Source organism: Neltuma alba, unplaced genomic scaffold, assembly GCF_004799145.2.
Source record: "Neltuma alba isolate B1F8T4 unplaced genomic scaffold, ASM479914v2 tig00012192_pilon, whole genome shotgun sequence".
In the NCBI taxonomy this organism is placed as follows: Eukaryota; Viridiplantae; Streptophyta; class Magnoliopsida; order Fabales; family Fabaceae; genus Neltuma; species Neltuma alba.
Window position 1 is genome coordinate 496,549 of NW_021636732.1, and position 24,652 is coordinate 521,200.

The 24,652-nt window shown below is 36.2% G+C and overlaps 3 protein-coding genes across 6 annotated transcripts; 1 reads left to right on the top strand and 2 right to left on the bottom strand.

Moving 5' to 3' along the window:
* Positions 1-150: 150 nt before the first annotated feature.
* Positions 151-2,636, bottom strand: LOC114724578 (probable E3 ubiquitin-protein ligase RHC1A). 4 transcript variants are annotated; one of them, XM_028910944.1, is made up of 2 exons: positions 2,546-2,636; positions 151-1,407 (listed from the first exon to the last, which is right to left on the bottom strand). In XM_028910944.1, exon 2 carries the CDS (start codon positions 1,347-1,349, stop codon positions 414-416), a length of 936 nt encoding a protein of 311 aa, XP_028766777.1. In that variant the 5' UTR covers positions 1,350-1,407; positions 2,546-2,636; the 3' UTR covers positions 151-413. The 4 variants fall into 4 exon arrangements, with proteins under 4 accessions (XP_028766777.1, XP_028766779.1, XP_028766776.1 ...); XM_028910946.1 differs by lacking the exon at positions 2,546-2,636 and adding an exon at positions 2,217-2,514; XM_028910943.1 differs by lacking the exon at positions 2,546-2,636 and adding an exon at positions 1,520-2,514.
* Positions 2,637-3,444: 808 nt separating this feature from the next.
* Positions 3,445-11,428, bottom strand: LOC114724587 (uncharacterized). The gene is made up of 14 exons (XM_028910961.1): positions 11,260-11,428; positions 10,021-10,654; positions 9,904-9,938; positions 9,724-9,802; positions 9,532-9,607; positions 8,832-8,912; positions 8,581-8,711; positions 8,380-8,430; positions 7,928-8,090; positions 5,288-5,507; positions 4,825-4,932; positions 4,444-4,569; positions 4,272-4,323; positions 3,445-3,897 (listed from the first exon to the last, which is right to left on the bottom strand). The coding sequence occupies exons 2-14, from the start codon at positions 10,561-10,563 to the stop codon at positions 3,745-3,747; spliced, it is 1,818 nt and encodes a 605-aa protein (XP_028766794.1). The 5' UTR covers positions 10,564-10,654; positions 11,260-11,428; the 3' UTR covers positions 3,445-3,744.
* Positions 11,429-22,145: 10,717 nt separating this feature from the next.
* On the top strand, positions 22,146-23,386 carry LOC114724514 (calmodulin-binding protein 25-like). The gene has a single exon (XM_028910863.1). The coding sequence runs from the start codon at positions 22,402-22,404 to the stop codon at positions 23,116-23,118; it is 717 nt and encodes a 238-aa protein (XP_028766696.1). The 5' UTR covers positions 22,146-22,401; the 3' UTR covers positions 23,119-23,386.
* The last annotated feature ends 1,266 nt before the right edge of the window (positions 23,387-24,652 follow it).

Below are 24,652 nucleotides of genomic sequence, written 5' to 3' on the forward strand. Positions count from 1 at the left end.
CACCCAACAATGTTGTACCAATTAGACAAGCAAATAATTTCCTAGGTGTGAGCTTACGAGTGACGGGGGCTTAGAAACAACCCAGATGAAGTCCATTAAGGGATGGAAATATTGGTGGCAAATTAATAACAATAATAATGGGTACTACTATTAGGAACGAAAAATTAAAACAAAGGATGAATTGAATTGAATCCTCCGACCATGAATCATATCTAGAAGTGCAAAATTTATACACGATCTCCACACGTTTTGGTACACAAATTTTCACAATTCACACATTTTAAACAGCATAACTCAAACTGGCTAACTAAAGTCTCGCCATTTTCAGCATTCACAACCACTTTATTACTCCACATGAGCAATTTCAATGACAAGGAATTGGGCGAAGAGCATGTCCCGTACACACGCGGCACTTACTCAAATGGCCATCCGGAATAGCCGGCGTGGTGGCTATTCTCAGGGATAGGCTGTGTTGGTGAGCCGCTTCCCCCTGCTCCATTGTTGCTAGAATTAGATGAACGGAAAGGCCAAAAATAAGAGAATGGGTTCCGCCTTCCCTGGTTCTCCCTACCATTTACCCTTCCATTGCCGCTACTGCTATCAGAACTGCTTCTAGTTCTACCATTGGAGCCACGGTTGCTGCTCAATCCTTGTGGTGGCAACTCCTGGCGACAAACGGGACAGGAGTTATGCTGTACTAACCAGGGAACAATACAATCTGAGTGATATATGTGTTTACATGGCATTTGCCTTGCTTCTGACCCCAGCTCAAATTTATCTTGACATACTGGACAATGTGAGTCTGAACGAAGAAGCTTATGTGTGATCTTAATGGTAGGCATTGCATCTATTGAGGACCTGGAAGCTGGAGGAGGACCTCGCCTGTCATTAGCTGAAAGCTGTTCGAACAGTTCTTCCAGTCCAGGACCGATAAAATAATCACCTGTATTGCCTTGCATCAGACCAATTCCAGGAGTCCCATTGAAAAGAGCTTCAAAGCCACCATGTCCAGACAGTCTGACAGGAATCTGGCCACCAAAGAGCAGCAAAGGAGCATACCCTGGACCATGTTCAGGAATTGAATCTGATCCAACTATGATGTCATGCCTATGACTTCTATTTACCGGTCGATGCCTCGTAAAGGCAGAGAAGGCTTCCATAATTCTGAACATCCGGTCTCGTTCATCAGTAGCATTGTCTAGGCCAAAGAAGTCTAGTGGGTTGATGACCATATCATTAAGTTCTTGAATAAATCCCTCATTACAATTAGGGCAAACCACATCTCGCCCCCGCAGCTGTACTGGGCTCCTGCAGCTATAACACCAATGAGTGTTTCTACTATTTGACATGGTCTTGTTTACTCTTCCTTAAAGTCCCCAAAAACTAGTTTTAAAGTCTCCCAGCACCCTGAAAATAGACAATTTAAGGGTGTAATTAAATATCAAGGGGGTAATATCCTGAGACGGAAGGATACCTGATTCAAACATTTTCAAAGCAGGTCTTGTAAGAACATCAGTACCGCACATTTATCGTCATAGATCACAATATGTCAGTGATTAGATGGTAAGAAGCCAAGGCTAGGTGATAGTACACTCTTGCTGAACCACAAGGACCTGTTCTGGAAAAGGGTGATTAGAAAGAAATGGCTTCACTAGAACAGATGCAAGAACAGGATTCACCGTCATGAATACAAGCTTGACCAAATCTTCCCTACGCAAATTATTTTCCCTCATCTTGGTTAATTTAAAATCAATGCTCTGATTTCATTTTTTTTTTTTTCCCCCCAGTAACTGATGCGCTAAAAGCAATTATCACATGAGGTGCATACAAAGCATTGTTCTCTGTTAAATTTTTTTGAAGCCTGGAACTTCCAGGTAGAAACGGAATCGAGCATGAGCAAAGGAAGAAGTGATCGATTTTAAGAACTTCAATACTTTAAAGAGGGGAAAAATCTTATAACGACCTTAGTTTGAACGTAACTAACCATCAGATTCTGAATACGTATAAAAACATCGTTTCTTGGAAGCTTCCACAATTAACAAAATGCCATATAGCTATCGAAAAAGAAAACTTCAAACAGTTCTCCAGCATTCAGAGAAAAGGTAAAGTGTAAAACAAAGGGGCAGAAAAAGCCAGGTAGCAGCATTCTAGATTCTCGTCCGGATACCAACACCAAACCAAAATTCCGACAGACCAGAAGAAAACGCCGTTTTAACCAATCATTCATGAACACTTTTAGAGACTTGATTCGTCCAATCTAGTTCGGCAACTACACCCACAACACAGGAAACCACTGGCTAACTCAGTCACATCGCCAACGCAACCTCAGAGAAAGGGAAACTTCTCAAAATTCAAGATAAAGGGCTTTTGGAAATTTACCAACAGAGTCTCAGCACAAAATCAGGAAAAAGCAAAAATGCCGCCCTTGAATCAAACAGAAAAGCAAAAGCAGAGGACAACAAACATGCTGGATTAGAGTATCAACTCAACTAAGCTACGAAATCGAAATGACTGAAGAGAATAAAGTGAGACTAAGAGGAGTTACCCTGGTGAGATCAAGCTTGAGCGAGAAGGAGGAGAACTAGGGAAACCCTGATGAAAAATTGGGGATTTCCGTCATGTATATTACTTTTAGCATTATTTAATTATGATTCCTGAAAAAAAATATATTATCCGTTAATCTTTTGCTCGCCTGCCGGCCATCCTCTTTAAACAATCACTTCGTTATTCTAATAATTCATTTTCATTTCATTTTAAAATTATATTTTTTTATTCATGATACAAAATAAAATTGATTTTTTATATTGACTAAATATTTTTTATTTAACAATATAGCAAATACCAAACATATACTTAACCGATATAAAATACTACCTCCGGTCCTAATTTTGACTAAAGGAGATTAAGAAAGTAAGTTGAGTTAGTTATTTGTCCTAAATAAGTGTTGTCTTTTCTAAAATACCCTTACTAATCAAGCATATTAACTAGAACTATAATTATTAGAAGGATTATCTTAGAAAAAATTGAGTAAATATGAGAAAATGGATTGGGGTCTTATATTTAGAACCAAAATAAAAGTCAAACAGGGTCTTATATTAAGTAGTATTATGTTCTCATATTTCAAAATAAATGAGACCTTCAATTTGTGATAAAGAAAAATATTTCTAAAAATGTTATATGTTTTATATTAAAAAACTAAAAATGCATAATTTCAATATTTTCTAAATACAGGTTGGTCCATCGTCTTGACTCTTGACCTACCCACCGAAACAACGAAAAACCCAAAAAGGTTTAGAAAACCGGCTGTCTGGCATTTATATTCTTCGTAAATAGCCTGCATTTTCGTTCAATAAAATAAATTTGGCATCACGGATAATACTGAATGCTTTTTAACTAGTGCGATGAATTATTTCATTATTTAATTTATACGAAATGGAATTGTCATTAAGGCAAAAAGTAGGCCAAATTATTTAACGAAAAGAGAAAAAGAAATCTTTCATGAAATTATATTCATGATCGTTAAAGAGAGTAGAAAACATTTTCATTGTCAAAATATAATTCTCCTTCGAACTAAAATTCTCCCTAGCAATTACAGCTACTTTTACGCTGACACAACTGAGACCCAACTGGTGCCCAGCACACTAAAGACAGATTCTGCAGAGTTGAGTGATGTCAACGCGCTCAGAGACTGCTGCGTGCATGCCCATAGATGACGTCAACTGCTACGGTGGTTACGTCATGGTCTCAGTCAGCGTCGCCAAGGCCGTCGCTCCCATCACCTTTCTTGGATATGGGTGCATAATTTGAGTTTGGTTGCTTCTTCTGGGAAGCAATTTCAGCATTCTTTCGTAAAACCGCTCCAGGTGAGGGATATGGTCGTTGTTGAAAGAGAGGACCCTGAAAGTGACCCACAAACACAACTTGTTAAAATAATGCCGAGCCTCGACAAGATCCAAAATATCAACTTCCAACTTCCAGCGTGAAAGGCATATTTTAGTATACTCTTCATTCACCACCCAAGCAATCGGGATTCAGTAATGAGATCTAAAATTAAGGACCGGAGGAGTACCATATTTGATGTTTCAAAAACATATTTCTATAATTACTTTTTCGATTTTCCAAAATAATATCGCAGGTCATAACTTTGCTACGAATGTGGCGAGTGGCAGGTTATGGTCACCTAGAGTCTAGAGCTAGAGACACAACTGAGGAGAGGATATCGTCCCAGAAATAAGAGAACGTTGGAAAAGGAAAGCGATGAATGTACATACCGTTGCTGTTGTGTCAGCTGCTCGTGGCTGCACGCCTTTCAAGCCCACAACCCTGAAATAAATCATCATTTAAACTTTAGTCAATCATATTTGCCACTTGGCCATTCGAATTGTCAACAAAGTTAAAAGTCTTCAGCAATTCAGCATCGAAGGTTTTGTGTGTTGAACATACCAGCCACCACGAGGAGCATCTGAGTAAGAGCTGGGGTCCATGGGATCCAGTTCATCATCCTCAGCATAAGCACGTTTCTTGCCCCCTCTTCTGCTTCCTTTATCAAAAGGAGGCTTCCAACTGGACCTGGAAAGTACTTTCTATAAATTTTAGGCCAATTTAAACTCGATTTCATGGAAAGATACCAGCAGATAATACAAAACCTATGCGTAAAAAGTTTTTTAAGAATATGCAAATAACAGTTTCCCCCTTCCCATTCTAATGGGGAATTCCTACAAGTGGCAGAATTGCATGTACCAAGGATAGCAGCGATAAAAAATAATACTGCAAAATCCAGTCAATAAACAGTACTCCACGTCTTCATGTGAAAGAATAGCGTACCTCTGTCTGCCGTCCCTATCGTCAGAATTTTTAGAGGGATGCGTTGTATTGCTTTGCTTAGTACTTGAACTGGAGGACAGATACGCACACTGTGGAAGATTGTGTACTCTGCAATGCAGGTAAGTTTCAAAGCATGAAAAGATTATATGTGAATCAGATTCAGGGCGTGGAAGGACAAAAAATTGAGTCCTCTATTAGGTACTCGAGTTTCTTATCAACTGGATGGGACTTGTTAACTAGTTAATTACATTCATCGTGTTTTAAAACACCTCCCATGATTTTACTGGGTCAAAAAACACCTAAATATGAACCAATGATAAATTTACACAATAGTCTTGCAGTACCAGTAGTATACTGTGCTTTCACTCTTCTACATGCAACAACAATGTGCGCTCTAGATAATTTTTCTATAAATCAGCCACTTAGTTCATGCAGCAACAGTTAATACATATAGAGACATTACCTTGTGCAGTGATTGCAGTAACCCCAAGCCTGCACCAAGCCTACTCCCCAACCACCACATCCTGTGCACCTTGGTAATTTGGAAGAGTGGTCATCCCCACCAAGATTACCCCCGGATGTTGAGCTTGACAAGTTAGAGCGATTAGTGACATTATCCTGAGCTGAATTAGGACGCTCCCATTGTGATACATGAGTTTCTGTATTGTAGTAATACCTATGGCCTTTTACATAAAACAATGAGTAAAATAAGATACTTAATGTAAAATCTATAAAATATTAGGCATGTTGTTAACATGTTAATCACTGGCCTAACCAACAGCCACTTCAAAGATTATTGTTCATTGTGATTAGAAATTCTATTTGTTCAAGCAGGAAGAGAATTGTTCACTGAATCTGGTGGCAAATATCAAAGATGGCTAACAAAAGAGCAAAGTCTCCGCGAAGTTTATTTGCACGTGGGAGGAAGCAAATAGTTGCTGAGCGTTAGAACACACAAGGCATTGAATTATCTTGAATTTGGTTTCAGTCTTGCTTGAAAACACTAAGGGTGTTATAAATGACAACTCGAGTTATACTGTAAAATTTTCCTGATAGAGAAATAGACAAATTGTAATTTAGATTAACACGTTGCTTTGGGTCTTCAGATTGGACCGGTCCTAAGGCATTTGTAAAGGTCGATATATTGGACCAATTAAAAATTATCACTAATACCTTTCCCCAAAAACCTTATTTCCAAAGAGCTCCATGGTGACAAGTCCTTAGTGGCTTAGTCCTTAGCAATATAAACCTTTCTTTTTAATTTGTCATTTACTCATCAACCTTACCGTTATCATGAGTTTTTCTAACCACCAGATTAGTGGTACTCACTTTAAGACTGCCCACCTTCCTGATACTAGTGAAGATGGCTATTTTGGTGAAACTTGGGTTTGTCCAGCAAATAAATAGAACAGCTTTCACTTGTTAATTTTAAGAGATTCTGCGAGTAGGAAGAAGTCCTTGGCCAGAGTCTGAATGACTCATTTTTCAAGTATTTTCTCCCCATTTCTTTGTTTTCGTAGTGAGCCTTGGAACAATAGCAAGGTTACTATCACGTGACTTGGAGATAATGGGTTCAAATCATGCAATCATCCTCTCGGGTAGCAAGAGTAAAGCTGCAAACATCAAACCCTTCCTAGACCCCAACAAGTGGGGACCTTGTGCACTAGGCCACCCTTTTTTCATTTCTTTGTTTTCATAGCATAAAAGTCATTTACAGAGGGTTCGATTGCCAAATATGAAGCAGTAAAGCACTATAAGAGCTTAGTGCACTAGGCCACCCTTTTTCCATTTCTCTGTTTCGTAGCATAAAAGTCATTTACAGAGGGTTCGATTGCCAAATATGAAGCAGTAAAGCACTATAAGAGCTTATTCTACATTGATTAGTTCTTTTTCTAGATAAAAATCTATTAGATCCCTTTTTCAAAGTGTTTCTTTCAGATGGCTCCCCATCATTTGTCTCATAAATTTTCTCCTACCAGGCTATACCACTCATAAAAAGCCACCTTTTTTTAATCCCTCCACGCTAATAAAGAAGGAAGATTAACTAAATTTCTACCCCATCAGTAGAAAATTTCCTTCAGGTGCAATTAAATATATAAAATACACATTGAAACATGGCTGCAGTGGCAACCACAACAGCAATACTGGATTTGCAGACCACAAGCATAAAAATGGCAACAAGATTGATAAGGTCACGAAAAAACGTTTTTCTGCTTAATGCTGTAATTGAGCCTGGTGTGCATGCACATATTTATATATGTATAAGCAGAGAAGTAAAGGACAGGTTGGTTGTGAGGAGCATGTGTATTTTTGATAGCAAGGAGGGGACCATGAGCGGGTGAATGGAAGCAATTCTGTCATGAGGAAGTCCTAGTGCATATTTGGTTTCACTTTCCAATTCACCAAAACCATGGTTTTTGCCGTTTCAAATATGAAACCAAACATGCTCTTAGAAAAACTGGAGGAGCGGGCAGAGGTGATGGAAAAATCATGAAATGGATACCAGAGATAGCTGGCATCTCAAAGCCCAAGCACTTACATTTTCTTTCTTCTTTTTTTTTTGGCATATTATACTGTTTCTGGTTTAATGTTTTCTGGGATTTGCTTCCGTGTTATCTGTTCTGTAAGAGCTAATTTATTGAGGTCGCTTCTTTGCTTATGTTTTCTCAGTTACCACACTAAAATACACACTTTCTTGATCCTTTTTCTGGCTGAATTCTATCATTTTGCAAACATAAAAAGGTTAAGGTGCATCCAACATCTCAAAGTATTTTCTCAGATGCATCCAGTACCCTGAAAAATTCTATGATGCATCCAGCACCCCAAAATATTTTTTAAATGCGTCCAACACCTTGAAGTTTTTTTTTTTTGCACACTAAAAAATATTTTTGGATGCTGACACACCTAAAAAAAATATTTTGAGGTGCTAAATGCACTAAAAAATACTTTACAGTGCTGGACGCACTTAAAAAAATACTTCAGGATACTAGATACACCCGAGAAAATATTTCAGGGTGTTAGATGCACCTTAACCCAATATAAAACAGTGAAAATCATGTTAAGAAAAAAGCAACGCTATGCTGTACTTCCGTATATATTGCACCTGATGTTTCATCCAATGATTCCACCCAATTTTCTGGAAGAGGTACAGATGATGATGATGATTGCACGCATAAGGATGCTTCAACAGGTCTTTCCCATTGACTTTTCCCTGTAGTTTCATTGTAATAGTAAAATGCACCAGTTGCATGATCTTTTGCCTCCACCTTCATGAAAAAATTAGAATTTAATATACGCTACTACTTAAATCAGAAACTTGAAAAGAACAAATGAGTGTTAGGATATCTGCCCATCTCTCTTGCTTTCCAAGGTGGATAACTGAAATTTACAAACCTTGACCTATTGACAAACTGTCCAGTTTTTTCACAAATAGTTTTAAACATAATTGCATTTGCAATAAGTATTAAATAAACAGCATATACGATATCCAGAAGGTAAATCCAATGAGAACTAGAGAATACATTGAAAGGTAAAGTATGTGACAGTGATACATACCCATCCTGGAGGCAGTCTTCCATTTTCTGCAGGTTTAGCTGAAGTATCTTTCTGGATTTAAATACAAACAGTTAGTAAAACAATTGAAAAGGACAGATCGAAAACTATATATTGTAAAGAAACTAGGAAGAAGACAAGTATAGGTGAGGCAGATGAAAATCAGGAGGCAGAAAATAAAGATAAACCAATGAGCATCCTTACAGGCTCTTCAGCTTGTTTATGATCTTTAAGAATACCCCTAGCTCTCAACTTCTGCTTCAGGTACTCGGGCAATTCTTTAGTTGCTGGTTTCTGTCCTGAACCTTTATCAGGCTGGCTTGCCACATCATTACCTACTCATAAGTTTCAGAAGCAACAAAATGTCAAGCTATACTTACAAGCTTGCTCATTGGAATGCAATAAAGGTGGTTCAGCTTAAGGCAAATATATCTGGAAATTGAAACAATGTTTACCTGCAGCAGCACCAAGCCTAGGAGCATCATAATAAGCACCACCACCAGGTACACCATACCCATTTCCTATTTCTGTGTTATCTGGCATAGAAATCCAGGCATATAATCAGTCAATCCATAATCGTACCAAAAGAACAAAAATATAGAGAAGTATTCCCAAAGAAAGTAAGCAAATCCACCGCATATAAGGGTTAATCTTATTCCTGAGAGATATCTAATTAAACTCAGGGCCATCTTAGCAGCAACCAGGCAACTGTCAACTAGCAACCACAGAAACATTTTCTTTCTTATATCCAACTAAATATTTATGATCTATTAGCATCTCTGATTCTTTAAAAACTGATCATGCTTCTCTGATTTTTGTGCACTAAGCATCATTTTGTTGGCCAATTTGAGGGAAAGCAAAACAAGAATGCAATATAGTGTTGTTCCCAGGTCTTTCTAGTGTTAGTATTAGAATTTAGAAACATCTCCCAGAAGGCCAGTAGACATAAATCAAAGGAACGCCTTGTGCATAATGACATCCCCTTAAAAGAAGGCCCTGAAATCCTAATCGTCACTATCCTGATATACACAACTATGGAAAGCACAGTTATCCAGAATTCAACCCTGCTTGTTTGCCACCAACCAAACCACAAATGTCAAAGTCAGAAAAACTATGAAAAGAGGAACATAACTTCAAGCCACGAATATTACTGACCTTCTGCACGGGTAGGTTTCCCCCGTTTGACAGCCATTTCAGCCCTATGGTCTGTGGCCATCTTCAACAGATGTTCCTGGTTTTCCATTAAAAATAGGATTTAAAAAAAAAAAGGAGGACAAGATACTCAGTTCCTCATAGAAATGAAGACTAAAGCCAATTAGTCGGTTAACAGAAATGTTAAATCTGCACCTTCAAAGCATTGGGATCACGACGTTCTGAGAATATGTCTAACTTATCCTTGGGAGGTGAGCCACTGCTTCTCGTGTCTCTGGAATGGCACAACACAAGTATGGAATCTTTAATCTTTGATTTGTCAAGTGACTACTCAAAATAGGGTAGCATTCTGCCGAATAGCAAGTGAGTATATACCTTTGACTTCTTATGATATTTTGGGTGGCAATTTCCTATCAATGCAAACAAATCCAAGACCGATCAGATTGGTTAAAGGGAAAGATGAATAAAAATTTTCATGCAAGAGATACGGACTTGCTCACGTAAGACAGCATCCTGAGCGGCAATATCAATGGCATAAGCATTGTTTAATTGTACTCCGGAGCCTTTGCAGGATGCATCAGAAACATTTGCTGCAGCCTCATCTACTTTCAGTGGAGGACTGACATCAGACTCTTGGGTCGCTGATGCGGTAGCATTCTCAATGTTTTGATATTCTCCATCCGTGTTATTTGAGCCTAGAGGTAACCTTTGGGGACTATTAACGCCAGACTGAGAAAAGCTTTCTTGTTGGAAGTTACAGCGGGCATTCTTATCCAATAAATGAGGAGCACCGTGGGAAGATTGAAGTTGAGGCGCAGCATGAGTATAGACACTCTGAGAGATAGGTGGGAAGGTAAAATTAGAAGGGGGAGGGAAATACTGAGAGCTTCCAGAATAATTTGAAGGATACTGAGTTGCAGTCTCGCTAGGCTGTACATGGCCTGGTAATGATTGTGGCAAAGGAGCAGGGTTTGATGAATAGTTAGGCCATGAGTGAACACCCGGAGGGGGTGGCTGATCTTGGAAATTCTCCATATCTTGACAATGTAGTGACAAGTGAATGTTGTAACGTATCAATAGCTGTAAATATTTTACATCCTGCTCAAAAAATAAGTTGATGCTCCACCTGAACAAAGAAATTATATCTATAAGTAATATCAGATAGTTCAAAACTAAAACGGGATTAGTAAAAGAAGATGCAGTCAGATGATAAGAAAATTGCGAGGGAGCATTCAAATTTTATTTAAAAAAGAGATATCGGAGTTTGTAGAATTCTTGATACCATTATTTCCGGATGGAAATTTAAATGCTGGTCTCTGACTCTCTGCTCTAAATATCATGTCGTTCTTAACCTAGGGTTATTGGCAGTGGATAGTTAAACGAACAGCACGTTAAGCTATCGCTCATGCAGAGACGCATTGCTCATTGTCTAAACACATTCTTAGGGGCTAAAGATGCGATTTTTTCATTTATAATCTTCTTAGAAGTTTGCTACTTAATAATCAGCTCAACTAAAATCAATGAACACCAGCAGCCTTCCTGGGCACTATCTATGTCTGTCTTTTTGCACCACAATCTCGCAGTCCCTACACAATTGCCCACCATTACGTAACTTGAATTTACGAGTGTAAGAAAGAAACCGGAGGGAGGGAATGGAAACCATTAGAATCGTTCCCCATAAACTCAATGAAAAAAAAATTACAAAAGGAACACAGCCTCTGAGTGACTAACCATGGAAGAAATTAAAATCACAGCTGCTCACTCATCCACGGGGACCGGAATTCTCCGCAGCTTCAAGTCCTTCAACTATGTCTCTGAGATTGCATATGAAACTTAAAAAACTGGAAAAATTCAGAGACGTGGAGACATAGAGGGCCTTACTTGGGATGAAGCGGATCATTCCGTCGAGGGCGGAGGTCGGCGAACGGAGCCGGGCACAATCTATTCTCAGTTGGCATCATGTAGAATGGGCTTTATACATTGGGCCCTTCCGTTCATCTGGTGAACTGTGAAGGAACATAATTTGGGCTTCTATTTCCTCCCTTCCAAAAATTTTTGGAACACAAATAATTCCACGATGTTTTTCTTTAAAGCAAACCCTTCCACGGTTCTCATGGTCCAAAAATGAAAACCCTTCGACAGTTCTGGTTTCTTCGAAAATGCTCCGCAAAGCCTTTTATTTTTACCCGACGGATCTGCAAGTCTTTTGGGCTTTTTCTTTTTCTTTGGGCTTTGTCTTATTTATATTCAGATAATAATTACAGGAATCGTCCATATAAATATATATATATAATTCGCTAATAGTACAATTCGTGTATCAAACCATGCAAATACCAAAAAAAGGAAACTACGCTTAGTTTTTAATTGAATTGTGTACGTTATATTATTAGAAAAAAAAAAGCATATTTATCATAGCAAGTGAACATAAAATATGTACTTGTTAACATATGATATATAATACTACCTCCGGTTTTTATATAGGAACTCGTTTGACTTTTATTTTAATTTTAAATATAAGACTTCAATCCATTTTGTCTCTAATATTTATGTATTTTTTTTTCAAAATAGTCCTTCTAACAATAGTACTTCTAGCCAACACCTTTGATTAGCAAGAATATTTTAGGAAAGACGATACCTATTTATGATAAATAACTAACTTAGCTTCTTTTCTTAATCTCTTGAAATTAGTCAACTAACTTTTATAATTAGAATCGGAGGTAGTACTTAAAACTTAAAAGTGGTGAGGCAGGAACAATTTGACATGTTTTTTAAACTTTATGCAATACTTGACCCACATCTAATCTGATCCAATTAAAAAAACTATGACAGCGAAGTAAGAAAAGTATACACACACAAGTTCACTCCATAAATAAAAAATATTTACTAGGTAGAGACATCTCAAATGGGTCTGATGGAATGAATCATTGACTTTTTTGGCCAAAAATCCTTGACCTAGCGGATATGCGGTGAATTTTTAACCCATTTATCAATTAAAACCAAGAAAAGGGGTGAAAATAAGTACTAACAAGGCAGATTATTTTGGGTGGTTCGCATGATTATTTTTGGCGCATAATTGAGTGACAAATCAAATTCTAATTTGAAAAAAATGCAACTATCAAGCACACATACAATAAATAATAATATAAACATATTGTCATTTTTTTACATGAGAATTCAAAACTCATGATTACATAGTGATCATTTGTCGCGTAACTTTTTTGGCTATTATATTGTTTAACCCTACAATGATTTTCTTCCTAATTAAATCGTGTTTGCCAATGAACAGTTACTCTTTGGTCAGTGATTGGCTTTTTTTTTTTAAAAAAAAAAGGGCATCGTCCTAGAATCAGGAAAAAGAAATAGAGAGAGAAATCAGAAAAGTGATTATCATAAACAAAGTTATTTGGAATTAGTTTCAGTACTCATCACAGTAATCAGCATCATAATCCTCATCAAATCTTAGTCGTTTAAATTTAAGGTGGATAATTAAGATTTAATATTTAATATTTTTGTTTCTAAAAAAATTAATAAGTATATAATTCAAAATAAATGTAATCTTTTAAACATAAATTTTTTATTTAAAAATTACTAATTAAAAATTTTAAATGTGAATTATTAAAACTAATTTTATATGATTTAGATTTTAACAACTATTAGTGCTCGTTACTGTCACAGGGATCGAAACTTTTTCGGTTATTTGGCCGCTGCCCCCTGCAATCAATCCTCTTGAGCTCCATAAGTGAATCTAATCCCTGTACCCAAAAAGAGAAGACAAGAAGATTCCATCTCCCGAAAAAATCTTAAAAGGAAAGAAAATGAAAATCCACGATTGGATTTTGGAGGGGGGTGAAAGTTACAGGGGAATCATTTTGCGATCACTTTTATTTTTGGGCTCCTTTTATCATCAATTACCAAATAAATAATTCGTATGCTTTCCTTCGCCAGAACGCATACTTCCCCATCACAGGCACATCATGGCACCGTATTGGCTTTTTATCCACAAACAGCCCTTTTAATATTCCCAATCGTACTCCTTTTTCCTTTTCCTCCCCCCCCCGCCTCCCCGCTTTCTTCCTAATTTCATCTCTTCTCCCGCGTATGCACCACTCAGTGTAAATGCTTTTCTGCTCTTTTTCATTTATCGGATCTGATGAAATAGTTCAGATCCCTAAGAACTTTTGTTTCTTTCCAGGGGCAGTGTCATATTTTGAAGCTCGATGATTCAACTGTCATAGTTTAATGAGCAGATATGCAAATAAAGAAACGCTTTAATCTTTTCTTTAAATCTTTTACATCCCGACACGTCTATAAGCATAAAAAATAATTTATTAATTCTGATCTTAATTAATTAATTTAAATATATCAACAAAATTTATTAAATCAATTATTTGTAATAAATAAGTATTATATTTCTTAAAATACACTTACTAATCAAGTATATTACTTAAAATTATCATTTGATGAAACATTTAACATGTACAACTACTTTTAAACTATAAGAAATAAAATAGATTAAGACCATATATTTTAGTTCAGATTAAAAGAGCAAAATTATTTTTATATTAAGGACTGGGTAACTCTATTTCATCTACTTAGGCAGCCTAACTAGGGGATTCAAAGACTCTATGATCCCACAAAATTTTACATTTCAAGATCCAAATCATTTGAGGTGCGCAGATGACGGCTTAAGTTTTTTTTTTTTTTTTTTTTTGGGATAAGCATGAAGAAATATCATTGTGATGAATAATTTAAAGCTTAGAGGCCAACGCTCATAAAAGTCCTCATATAACTAATTATCAGGCTCGTGCTCACAGCCGCAGCGTCCGTAGAGCCGAAGGCTTGCATGAAAGCAATGAGCCAAGAAACTTTATCGCTTATGTCTCAGTAATGCAGTAAGTAGTATAATTAACCAGTCTAGGTAGATTAAAAAATTATTTAAATTAACTATTTATAATAAACCGATACTGTTTGTTTGAAATATCCTTACTAATCAGGTGTGTTAAGTATAACTACTAATGTTATAAAGACTATTTTGAAAAAAAATAGATAAATATAATAGACAAAGTAGATTAAAGTCTTGTATTTAGGATCAAGATAAAGGTTAAACAAATTCTTATATTAAGAACCGGAGGTAGTATCTTATGTCCGCAACAAGACTAAATGATGTCCTTGTAGTAATAATAATTTAAAAATAATAAAGTGATACTATCTCTAACTCTCGATATTTAATTTTAAATATAAAATTTTAATTAACTTTATTTTTTACATTTATCTATTATGCCCCAAATAATTATTATGATAACGACGTATGTTAAGGAGTTTTTATCAAGAAATAATTACAGCACACACGATGAACAATAAAAGGTATTTTAGAAAATACAACATATATTTATTTGTTATCTAACTCTTATTACCTCTAGTTCTTAATATAAAAGCTAGTTGACTAATTTGAGTATATTAAAAAAATTAGTTAGATTAATTACTTGTAATAAATAGGTATTATCTTTCCCAAAATATATTTGCTTATCAAGTATACTGGTTAGAACTACCCTAAAAAAAGGATAATATGAGATAGAAAGTAGATTCGGGTCTTATATTTAGGACCAAAATAAAAGTCAAATAAACGGTCCTTAAATTAATTAACTTAACTAGTTTTTTTAACCTACTCAAATTAGTTAACTAACTTTTATACTAAAGACCGGAGGTAGTATTAAAGATTGGAGATGTAATATTAAGAATGGAAGATAATATAAATTGACCAAGAGGATAGACAGTGGTTATCAGGATTTGATAATTGGGTGGTTGAAGCCTGACCAGAAATTGGAATTAATGGATGAGCGTCTGAGATCTTTGAAGGTCAGCACTGTGCTGCGGGAGTCAATGGCATCCTGTTTGGAATGAATCAAGATGTGGTCTCAATTAGTTTTATAAAATAAGAATGTGGTTGAAGAAGCATGGATGCAGGTAAGAAGCCGTGAGCAGCAATCTAATTTAGGGGGTGTTTGGATAGAGACCAAACCATGGTTTCAGAAATGCTTTTACGGATTACAAAGTAAATATATGGAGGAGATTACCTCGTTTTGCGGAAAAGTGTTTCTAAAACCATGGTTTTGGGTTTCCCAAACACCCCTTAATCGAGGGCAAAAAAAAAAAATCTGGTCTTTTTAGCATTTCTGAATCATTCGGAACCAGCTTCATTTGTGGTTCCTCTCGGTGTTTTGACCTCTGTTAAGGGAAAATTGTTAAAACACGAGCTCCTGCAAAAAAATTAAATGATTGATGAACTAAGGATTAAAATGCCTAATTAAGGAGACAAATTGAACAAGTGAAGGTATTGATTTCAACAAACGAACGAACACCCGTTTTTTTTAATTCAAAAATGTATTTTTGATTATATGTTCTCAAAAATAAAAAGGTTAAAAGTCGTTGCGAGAGATTAAAAAAATCAGAATATAACAAAACAAACACTAATTTCTCATTTATCCCTCTCAATATATATATATATATATTAATTTTTCTCCACATCCGCACGGAGATTGGGGGAGTGAAAGAGAAGGAATCTAGAAGGTGAAGGGGATCAAGGAAGGATAAGACGGGAAGGGGTGACGCGGGCGAGATGTGCGTGGAGAGCAAGAGAGGCATTATTTGTGGGACCCACGGCCACATGGGCCGACGAGTTATGGGACTACGTCGTTAGCGTTGCCTCTAATATTTTAATGCCGTGTCCTGTTCCCACTTCTCTGTCCTTATTCTTGGTTGTTGTCCGTCCAGTCAATGCCTGACCCACAGAAATCTTATCCCTCCAGACCCTTTTACGCGGGCTCTTCTCATTCCTATGGCTTTCCCATTTTGATCTTGGCTCTTCCCCCTCCCCACCTTATGATCCTGGCAAAACGCGAAAAAAATAAAAATAAAAATACGATCTATACTAATACAACCTTTTTTCCAAAAACTAAATCAACATATTTGATCTGGGCAGTTTTTACATATGAGGTTGCGATTTGAAAATATTTTTTTACGGCCATTTGATTGATCAGGTTCAAACATTCTTAAGTCTATTGATAAATAACTCTCTCGAAGGCATCTTTTGAGTCGTAGGACTGAAACTTAAAATTCCGACCAAATTTTTTTTCACTGAGGAGGTGTTTGGAAAAACCAAGAATTGCTTTTTAAAAGTATTTTTTTGCAAATCAAGATAAATTCCTCTATATATTTACTTAGTATTTTTTTGGTCCTAAATACAAGACTCTTATACATACTAGTATATTTAGGACTGGAGGAGTATACCGTAAAATCATTTCTGAAATCATAGTTTAGTTTCTATCTAAATATCTTCTATAACTAATAACTGTTGGTGTGATCTGAAAATATCTTATTTATATAGTAATTTAATTAATAATTGCCACGCTGATGATGGATGGGGGAACTACTTTGCAGAAGCAAAAATGAGGCATCGAGCCGAGCCGGAAGCCGGGGCTAATGGCGACTCTTGCGGGAGAATAAAAGAAAGGCCGCGGAAGCTTCCGTGACCAAAATTAAAAAAGAAAAATAAATATATAAATGGTGATAATAAAGAAACAAAGGGAGGACAGAGCTTTCGGTGTCCGCATCAAATTAAAGTGTCAAATCCGTCCTTTCTGTATTGTTTTTTTCTAATTATATTTTTATTTGATTTTGAATATTAAATTAATTAATCGCTGGATCCGTTGCGCGTCACTATTCTCTCACGCCAAGTTCTGTCATGACGTCACTGATGACCCCATTAATTCTTTTACTTCCACATATTTCAGATATACATCATCATCGCTCGTTTTTTTCTCTTTAATTATAAAAAATATATTCATCATTATTCGGGGTTTTTTTTCTAGACACAATTGACCTCATATTAAGTCAATCCTGCTCAACATATTTACCAGTTGAAATTCAAACTTTAATTCATCACATTCTGAATAGCTTATAGTGGTTCATTTAGGTAAATTTGTTTGTTAAACTATTTTTATTCTGTTTTGATATTGCTAAGCTTCCTCGTGACATGATGAAAAAATGTTTAAATTAAGTTTTTATATTCATTATGTCGAGTTTTTCAATTACTCATAGTCATGTATCAAAAATTTTTGACATGATAAATACAAAAAACTTGATATAAGTTTTTTTTTTTAAGTAGGCTAATCTCTTTTTCAGCCTCCCCGTGAAATCCCCAAGCTCAGGGTAATTTTTTTGCAACTAATAGGAGGAAAAGCATTTTTGAAGAATTTATACAGAACAATAGAAATGTTCATTAAAATTATAAAAACTATGCTGACTTCGTCAGAGTGGCCGGCATATCAATAGAAACTCAATAGTATGGAAAGAAGAAGAGGAGGAGGAAGAAGAGAAAACGTAGTCAACAACCCTTCATTTGTCTCGCATGTCACGTAGGGGTCAGACTAATTATAGACAATTTTGCTCTGTGAAAATATATATTCGGAGGCAAATTTTGAACGCATATATAGCAATTCCATTGACGTGATTAATGACACAAATGTGACCTTGGGGAAAATTTTAGTGTTTGTTAGCCTTTAACATTAAAATCAGTGAGTAGGGGCCAATCACCCACGATTTTTTTAATATATTTAAACTAAATGACATTTGGACTGGCTTAGATTTGACCACTGTTCAATTTAATTTAATGATTCCTTTTTATCGATGTTTTTTTTTAGTATAAAGGCTTGAATATTCAACCTTACGCATAAAAATTCAAAACCTTCCCCTCACCCGAATTTTAATGTTATAGGAGTTTTAGGATATACGAAATAAATATATTAAAATTTTTTTCTCGATTTACGAGACAATCTATTAATCTAAATACTCTTTATGTTAGATATCATTGCTTCAATTAATATGTCTGAAACAAAACCAAAAAAGAAAAATCACATTGAATGAAGCCAGATGAGCTAATGCTGGAGAGACAAAAGATTAAAAGATAGCTTTTCTTCCCCAAAAAAAAACCGGAGAGCAAATGCTGGTTGTTCCCGAAGGTAATACCCGTAATTATTTAAAGTAATGTTTATAACAAAAAATTATATATATTTTAAATTATCAAATGTCAATGGAAAAATAAGTCACAGGCTGCTCGTACAAAACAGGCTAAGTTACCATGCATATTCTACGCGTGGACCCAGCCTTTCACTTTTTAGTTACATCTCACTCGATCTGCTTTTAATCAGGAAATTAATGAATGTGTTAGTATAATTCTGGTAAAATAAAATCAGCATAAGGTCCAAAGTAATATAGTGACAAAAAAAACTCTAATAATAAGTGAGAATTATGGATATGTTGTATTTTTTAATTGTAACTCATGTTGTTTGAAATTTTTTAAAAACCACATTCAATTTTAAATCTAGCCGTGAGCTCTTTCTTTGACTTTTATGCCAGAAAAAGGGCAGTAAATAATATGGTTTAAAAAATCAAATTAAAAGAGAGATCCCAATCAATTTTCGCTTCGATCATCCATTTTCCCACTTTTTGTGCCTTGCTTTTTGCTAACACTGCCTTGAGGTCACAAAGCAACTCTGTCCCTACTCCTTCCCCTCTCTATCTCGGCTATCTGTGTGAACCCATTCACCGTGGTCCTCCTTACAATGCCCACGTCAATAAATATCTCTTTCATCTGTTCTTAATTTCTGTTAAGCAGTCAGTTACATAAAATTTTACCAGTTTATAAATGTAATTAATCTCAACACACATCCAAGAAGTATTTTGACGATTCAATTTGTATACTAACTCCTCTCTTTAATATATGATTTAATTTTTAGTTTAAATTCAACAACAAACTAAATACTCCTCCGGTTCTTAATATAAGACCCATTTAACTAATTTGATTAAATTAAGGAAGTTAGGTAAGTTAGTTAGTTATAAGAAAATTGACACATTTTTCCTAAAATACCATAATCATCTTTCTTAATACCCTCTCTCCTTCTTCTACTTGATTATGGTTGATGAAGTATTCATAGGAGTAATTTAGAGAAAATTAATAAATATGAGAAATGGGTCTTATATTTAGGACCAAAATCAATTTAAAATTGGGTTGTATATTAAGGACCGGAGGAGTATCATATTAAGAACAGAAAAAAAAAACACTTATTCTTTCTAATTTCTATGGTCGGAGCGTTGGAGATGTGCGCTGAGATGGATTCCACGCTGCTAGGCAATCCTGTTGGCGCGTGATGCCTGGTATATTCCTCCCCTGTGTGTGAAGATAGATTCTCATTCTGCTCCTTATTCAGTGTTTTATTTTTTTAAAATGCTTCAACTATACATGTATTTTATAGTAATATAAACACAGATGACAGTTAAAAAAAAAGAAGAAGCAAACTTTGACTCACTTCACTTGCCCTCCATAATTTTTGTTTTTTAAAAAAGGACGAAGCATGGATGGAAAATGTGATTCTCGCCCCCGGGAAAATTCAATTCGGATAATAGAATCATGTTTGATAACTAATACTCCTCCGGTCCTTAACACAAGACTCAATTCTTGAGTTGATTTTGGTTCTAAATATAAGAGTTTTTTCTCATATTTATCAATTTTCTCTAAATTACCTTATGAATACTCCCTCAACTATAATCAGTAAAAGAGAGAAAGGGTATTAGAAAGATGATTATGGTGTTTTAGGAAAAATGTGTAACTTTTCTTATAATTAACTAACTTACCTAACTTCCTTAATAATCAAAATAGTTAATGGGTCTTATATTAAGGATCAGAGGAGTATATTGGACTCCAATTGACACCTTGTTAGAATATATATTAAAAATTATCGCGAGGATGAAATTTGACTAATCTGCATTTCTTTTTAAGTAAGTGTGTTCTATCTCATTTAAAAATGTTCATGAGCATTTCTTCTTCTATTGACCTCTTTCATATAATGCTCTCCATGCGACCTGAGCTAGGTGTGTGTATGGGTTTTTCTTTTTTTTTTAAAAAATCCGGGAATAAAGTCAATTGAATGAGATAAATAGACGGACACGTCCATTTAATTACTTAAATAATTGGGAAAAAATATTATTATTAAACATAAAAAAACAAAAACTTAGATTAGAGCGTTTTATCTTAAAAAATGCTGCGAAGTGAGCGAACGCGGAGAGAAGGTGAGGCCAATGACGCGGCTTGACCGTCAAAATACCCGCACACACTCCCTCTTATGCTGCTCTGCCACACCCAAACTGTTAACCATTCCATCTCGCTACCGGGGATGTTCTGAGCCCACGTTTTATCTGTTTCATTTCATTGGCTAAACCAGCACGGTGATAAATTTGAAAAAAATTAGGAGGAAGGTCCCAAAAAAAAAAATCAAATAACTAATCAAGGTTTAACAAAAACTTGGGTCTAGAATAGTTATATAGAAAATGTTATTAAATAATTTGAGATATTAAAAAAATTAATTAAGTTAATGTTTGTCACGAATGCATGTATGCTGGTCTATTAAAATTATCCTTTTCAACAATGCACATGTGATGACTAGAATTATTCCTCCTTCAAAAGGAAAAATAACAAAATAATAATAATAAATATCAAAAAAATTTTGCTGTTATTTATAAGCTTATTATTATCAATACAAAATAAAGTATTGTTACCAAACCTGATCTATGATTTAGTAATTTTTAGTTTTTTCTTTGTCATTTTCTCTTGTGAAAATTCTTTACAGTAAATAGAGGTATTTTGAGGAAAGATGACAAACAAAGTGGATTGAAGTATTATATATTTAGAACTAAATTTAACTCTCAACTAGGTCTTGTACTACATCCAGTCCTCGATATGAGCTAGTTGACTAATTTGAGTAGATCAAGAAAGTTTTTTAAACTAGTTATTTGTAATAAATAGGTGTTGTTTTTCCTAAAATATTCTTGCTAATCATATGCATTGACTAAAACCACCATTTGATTAAATATTTAACATATACAACCAAAGGAATATTTTAAAAAATGATTAAATATGAAAAATAAAATATATTGAAATTTTATATTTATAATCAAATTAAAAATCAAAATAATTTTTATACCAGGACCAAATGAAGTAATAGATTCGTCCTCTACTGGACAATGTATAGTCATACGTCAAATGAATACCCGATAAAAATATATGGAGAGAGTTATCAAGAAGTTCAAAAGAAATTAATTACTAAAAACCCTTTGCTATTATTTATTTTTTATTTGTTTATAAATTTTAGGATGATTAAATATTATCCTTCAAATCTGAGTGTAATTCTCCAAAGTACATCCGTCCAAGACCAAACATTACAATAACTTATTGGCACCTATCCGCCGCTTGATATATCAATATTTCTTGTGGATTAAGATAATAGCAAATTAGCAATAATCTACAATTTACTAGTTAAACAGGGAACCCAGCTTGCTTACACTGATTAAACCAAGCTGAAGTACCCAGTGAACTATGGTTAGGTTAAATTACTGATCGCTTCCAAATCCACCCAGCTCAGCTCAGAGTCCGTACGGACAAGCTGACGCGTGTCTGCTCGTCCCCCGAACAACGCGGTTTCCTTCCCACCCTCTCTCACATTCCCCATAATACCCTCCTCTCTCCTTTCACCGCCCTATTTATCGCCTTCCTCCCCGCTTGTTTTCCTCCCATTTTCTCCTCCTCTGCTCTGTAATCGCTCTGCTCGCCCATACCGTACACACCTAATGCCCCCTCCCCCTTTTCTGCCTTATCTACTTCCTCACTGGTTTCTCTGCTCCCTCTGCATCTCAGTACTTTGCTAATACGGTCAAGCGATTCAAGTCCTAAAATGCTCTGAGTAGTGTTTCTGTTTGATTCTTTTTACTGTTCAACTTTCCAGCAACTCTCGGCAGTTCTGTTGCTTTAACCGTCTGAACCATATGGCGTCTTCGGAGAATTTGGCGAGTATCGACCCCTGGGCCTTCCGATCCCCCTTCGCAGATTCCTGGTTTACTGACGCTTTCTCCCGCGAGACTGAAACGCTCACGAAAGTGCTGCAGAAATCGCTATCTGGTGCGAATCCCGAGACACTGACAGACGACACGATTTCTCCGTTTATGGACCTTATCAAACCCGATACGTCTCCAACCCCGACGGTTTCGGGCCTTTCCGGTTCGGACCAGGAAGCGGCACCTAAACGCCAGCGGGGCTCGATTCCGCCGGCTGCTGGAGGGAAGGTTTCGAAGCGCAAGTCACGTGCGTCGAAGAGGTCACAGACGACTTTTATAACGGCGGACCCGGCGAACTTCCGGCAAATGGTGCAGCAGGTGACCGGCGTGAGGCTGGGGAATTCGCAGATGCCAATGGCACCGATCCTGAAGCCGGAGCCACAGCGACTGGGTAGCCGGGTTCCTGTGAGCGGCGGAGCGGGGTGCTTGCCGACGCTGGACACCTCCGCATTCTTGCTGGATCATCACCAACAGCAGGTGGTGGGACCCGCGTCGGCGGCGGCTGGGGCTGCTGGGTTCTCAGGGTCGGCCCCACTTTCTTTTGCACCCTCTGTTGGGGTGGTGGATGGTGCTGGTATTGGGTCCGCGGGTTTAGATTTTGACACTTACGCGAGCTTTCCCACTCTGGAGTCTTGGAAAGTTATGTGAGATTCTGCGCTACGTTATGACCCAATTGTTTTGGCTTTTTCAGAGCCTTGATTGGGGTCCCAGTGATGTGGAGTGGAAGATGGGTTAGTATCAGTCTGTAAATTTGGCAAGGAATGACTCTAGTTCTTATTTGAGCCTTTTTTCCCTATTAGATTTTTCTTGTCACATAGTTTATCTGGGGTTGTATTGGATAATTTAGATATTATTACCTATGTATCAATGCCATTACTTGTTTATGTAGCATTATCGACAATGTGGTGTTGGTATCTTTGGTACATACTCTCCCTCTCTCCTACACACAACGCAAAAGTTTCCTATTGGATCATAAATGTTTCTGGTTTAATCTGGATTGTAAACTAATTTCCGCCAAAAGGAAAAAGACCAGAGGGATCGATGCACGAATCCGTTCACAGGGGGACTTCTTTTGTGAACAGAAACTTCACTTTTGCGTGTGCTGGGTTTAGATCAGACAATTTGGAAGATGGATATCTGTATGCATATGACTTGGGATTTTGATTGTATCTGTGTTGAAGAAAGGTCCCTACTTTCACGCCTAATAAAGGCATCAGATGTGGGGAAGGGGCGGGGCCTGCAATTAAAAAAATAAAGCAGCGAGGCGCTTTTGGTGGTTCAAATTTAGATGGCACGCACGTTTCCCTTTCAATGAATAATGCACACAGCTAATATAGGGGGTTATATTTGCTTTTGAGCACTTTTTTTTAGCTTTGCATCCTTGACGAACCATGTCTGTATCCGCCTGAAATATTTCTATTTCATGGCTAGCTATCAACATTATTTTAGGCAATGATTCAAATTCGGAGAGAACCATTTTGGAAAAATTTTAAACGCCGTCTGCTGAATGGTTAAGAAGCTACTACCTCCGGTCCTTAATATAAGATCCCATTTGACTTTTTGTTTGGTCCTAATTATAAGACCCAAATCTATTTTGTCTTTCATATTTATGTATTTTTTTCAAGATAGTCCTTATAATAATGATAGTTCTAGCCAATACACTTAATTAACAAGGATATTTTAGGAATGACAATACTTATTTATTACAAATAACTAATTTAACTTACTTTCTTAATCTCCTCAAATAAGTCAATTGGGTTTTATAATTAGGACCGGAGATAGTATATCTCTTGGAGGAACCAATTTGAACGTGCATCTCAAATCTCAACCATTCAAATTTATTAGAGATTAAATATTTAATATTTAAAAAAAAATAGATGCACGTACTTTCTTAGCTGTAATTCTGTAAATTTTTTGAAAAGTTTAAACTTATGCCATTACAGAACTCATTGAAGCTGATTCCATCCGTGAAGTCGTTACCTGTGTTGATGATTCAGAAAACAACCACGTCCCCACATTAACGAGCTCCTAAGCGCGCAACTGAATTTTAATGTTCGGCTGGAAATTGTTTAAAATCTGGAACTTCTCCTTCATGTGGGGCAGTTTTAGACATATTCAATAGTTGAATACCGAGTTTAGATACGGGCATATAATAAGGAGAATAATCTCTTATCAACAGCTT